Source organism: Gavialis gangeticus, unplaced genomic scaffold, assembly GCF_001723915.1.
Source record: "Gavialis gangeticus isolate Ggan-Ray unplaced genomic scaffold, GavGan_comp1, whole genome shotgun sequence".
NCBI classification, from domain to species: domain Eukaryota; kingdom Metazoa; phylum Chordata; order Crocodylia; family Gavialidae; genus Gavialis; species Gavialis gangeticus.
In genome coordinates this window covers 100,183,182-100,185,715 of record NW_017729031.1, presented here as the reverse complement: position 1 = coordinate 100,185,715, position 2,534 = coordinate 100,183,182, and the positions used below count along the sequence as shown (strand labels likewise).

Genomic DNA, 2,534 nt, shown 5'->3' with positions numbered 1-2,534 from the left:
TTGCTTACCATCTGCACTCTCTGCCTTAGAAGGATGCACCTGGCTAGTTGAGAAGTTACCCATTCCCCTCTCTCTTTTGGGGGGAAAAGCAACTGATGTAGGTGGTACACGAATCTGAGATAAAATGACAGAAGATTAAATCTCTTTGAAGTTCATAAATTACCTTTTTAGGTGTCTTACTTTAGCAAAACCACTAGTTTGAGCATTAGGGATGAAAGTCTGTTTCTGACAGATGTTTTGTGGCTTACAGGAGATGGGTCTTCATCGCACTTCTTACAGGGGCTTTTGTAGCCCTCTAAAGCTACTGATAGCTCTTGGTACTCATGCAGCCATAGCTTTGGTTGTACCTAGTCTGGAGACTTCAGTCTCTGCTGTTGCCACCATGATATCTGTCACATGCTAAATTTTTCTACTTTTCAGGCTTTGAGCTTTGGGGAGATAAAGATTAAGAATATAAAGTACTGCACTTGTTGTTCTCAAGTCAGGGGCTGGTACAGGACATTGGTCATTTTGTAGTCAGCATTTTTACACTTGTGCACTGCTGCTGCTAGTTTTCTCATGTGAGTGCAGATTATTAGGGCTGTGCAAACCTTTGGTCCCTGATTCAGTCTGGCAGAGATTCGGCCCAATTTGGTGGCCAAATCTCCAAATCTGAATTGAATCAGAGGACCCTTTTAATCTCTCCAAATCAAATTGGAACTCTCCAAATCGATTCGGAAAGATTCAGTGGTTCAGACAGACACAGCTTTAAATGTTTTCTCTAAATATCTCTAGGTAGCAGGTGGCTCGTGAATGCTGCTATACTGGGGTGCATGGAATGTCCCACAGGAGTGCGGGGTGCCCCCCAGCATGCTTGGCAGCAGACCCGGAAGTGGACTTCTGGTCCACTTCTGGGTCTGCTGGGGAGTGTGCTGGGGGCCCCCTCTGCACGCCCTGGCTTGGTGACTGGTGCCTCCTGGGTCTGGGTGGGGGGCACCTGAGGTCTCCTCCAGCTGCCTATGTCCGAATTGCTGAGTCTCTGAATCGGCATCAAATCTTCAGATTCAGCCAAATCTAATTGGGGACAGTGATCCGAATCAATGAATCGAATCACTGTCCCTGTTTCAGGCTGAATCCGAATTGAATAGGGCCTGCTTCGCACACCCCTGTAAGTTATCCCCTGGAAGGCTCTCCAACACAGTCAAAAACTAAATTAGATTTCTGCAGTTAAGAGCTGGCCAAGATCTTTTTTCAAAATGGGAAGTCGGCATATTCAAAAACAACTTTTTGAGGTTTCCTGATCATAGATTTTTTTTTAGAAAACCTATCACAAGTTACAAGGTTCACCAACTTGGTGTTAAAAACAGCCTTAAGACGTGCATTGTAGTGGCATCTACGGGTGTGCTGTATACCTGGGGCCATAGACAAGTTCCCAGGAACATCAAATGTATGCTTTCTCACAACTGAGTGTACCCCTGCCCCTTCTTTTCATGAAGGCCTTCCTACCAGTGCCCCAGCATGTTTTGCGAAACACCTATGGTACACCACATTCGTCGCTTCGTCCACGGTCAAGGCTGTGTTCAGATTGTACTGAAAGAGCTGGACTCCCCAGTCCCTGGATACCAGCACACAATCCTTACCTACTCCTGGTGCAGACTGTGCAAGCAGGTAAAAACATGAGAATAATTCTTTAACACTGTTGGCTGCTATTGCAGACAAATCCGTAGTGTATCAGGTCTTTGCATACCTAGCTGTATTTATGCAAATATACGCACAAGTAGTGAACCCTAATAAAAATATTTTTTCTTTAGTGTTCATTTCCCCCCCTCTATTGCCACAGCTCAAATGGAATGAACAGCTTGTGATCAGTACAGCTCAAGGCTATATTTGGCTGCATCAGTAGATAAATACTGTAGAATAATGTGCAATAGAAAAAGTTTGTTCGTGGATTGAGGCGAAGGTAATCAAATTTTCTCTTGAAAGCAGGGTGGGATGTAGGGTGGGGTGGGGGGAGAGTTTTAGACGTTTTTGATTGTACCGGACAAGGTTGGCACAAGAAGCTGAGATCTTTGACCCTGACTTCTATCTCTTTTTGTTGATAGAAAAATGTGACCTTTCTGGTCCAATAAAAATTTCAGATTAAATGAATCAGTGGTGGCTACCTGCAGCAGGTGCATCAAATGACATGGGCGGCCTCTGCTGGTGCCATGCAGCAGATGGGAGGGGACAGGCAACATGAAGTAGATATAGTGGACAGCAGAGCAGGAGATTGGTTAGGGATCAGAAAGTAAAGCAGTAAATCAGGCAGGAGAACAGGATCGGAGTGGTACTTGGGGAGTGTGCAGGGCCAAAAAGGTTGGCTACACCGATCTGAACAATTCTGGTGTGGTGTCCTACTTTTTTTTAGATGGCCATACTTTTGTTAACTTGGCCTACAACCACTTCCTTTGCTGAGTAGATTCATAGATGTAGTGTCAGAAGGGACGTTGTAGATCTTCTAGTCCAACCCCCTGCCATGGGCAGGAGAGAGAACTGGGCTCAAATGACCCCAGCCA

The 2,534-nt window shown here is 45.4% G+C and overlaps 1 protein-coding gene across 4 annotated transcripts in view; it reads left to right on the top strand.

Moving 5' to 3' along the window:
• Window positions 1-2,534, top strand: part of PIKFYVE (phosphoinositide kinase, FYVE-type zinc finger containing) — a 120,075-nt gene that overhangs the window by 87,559 nt on the left and 29,982 nt on the right. For all 4 annotated transcript variants that reach the window (XM_019523447.1, XM_019523446.1, XM_019523445.1 and 1 more), the window contains one exon: window positions 1,476-1,647. In XM_019523447.1, the coding sequence (XP_019378992.1) occupies window positions 1,476-1,647 (172 nt within the window). The remainder of the gene's footprint in view (window positions 1-1,475; window positions 1,648-2,534) is intronic.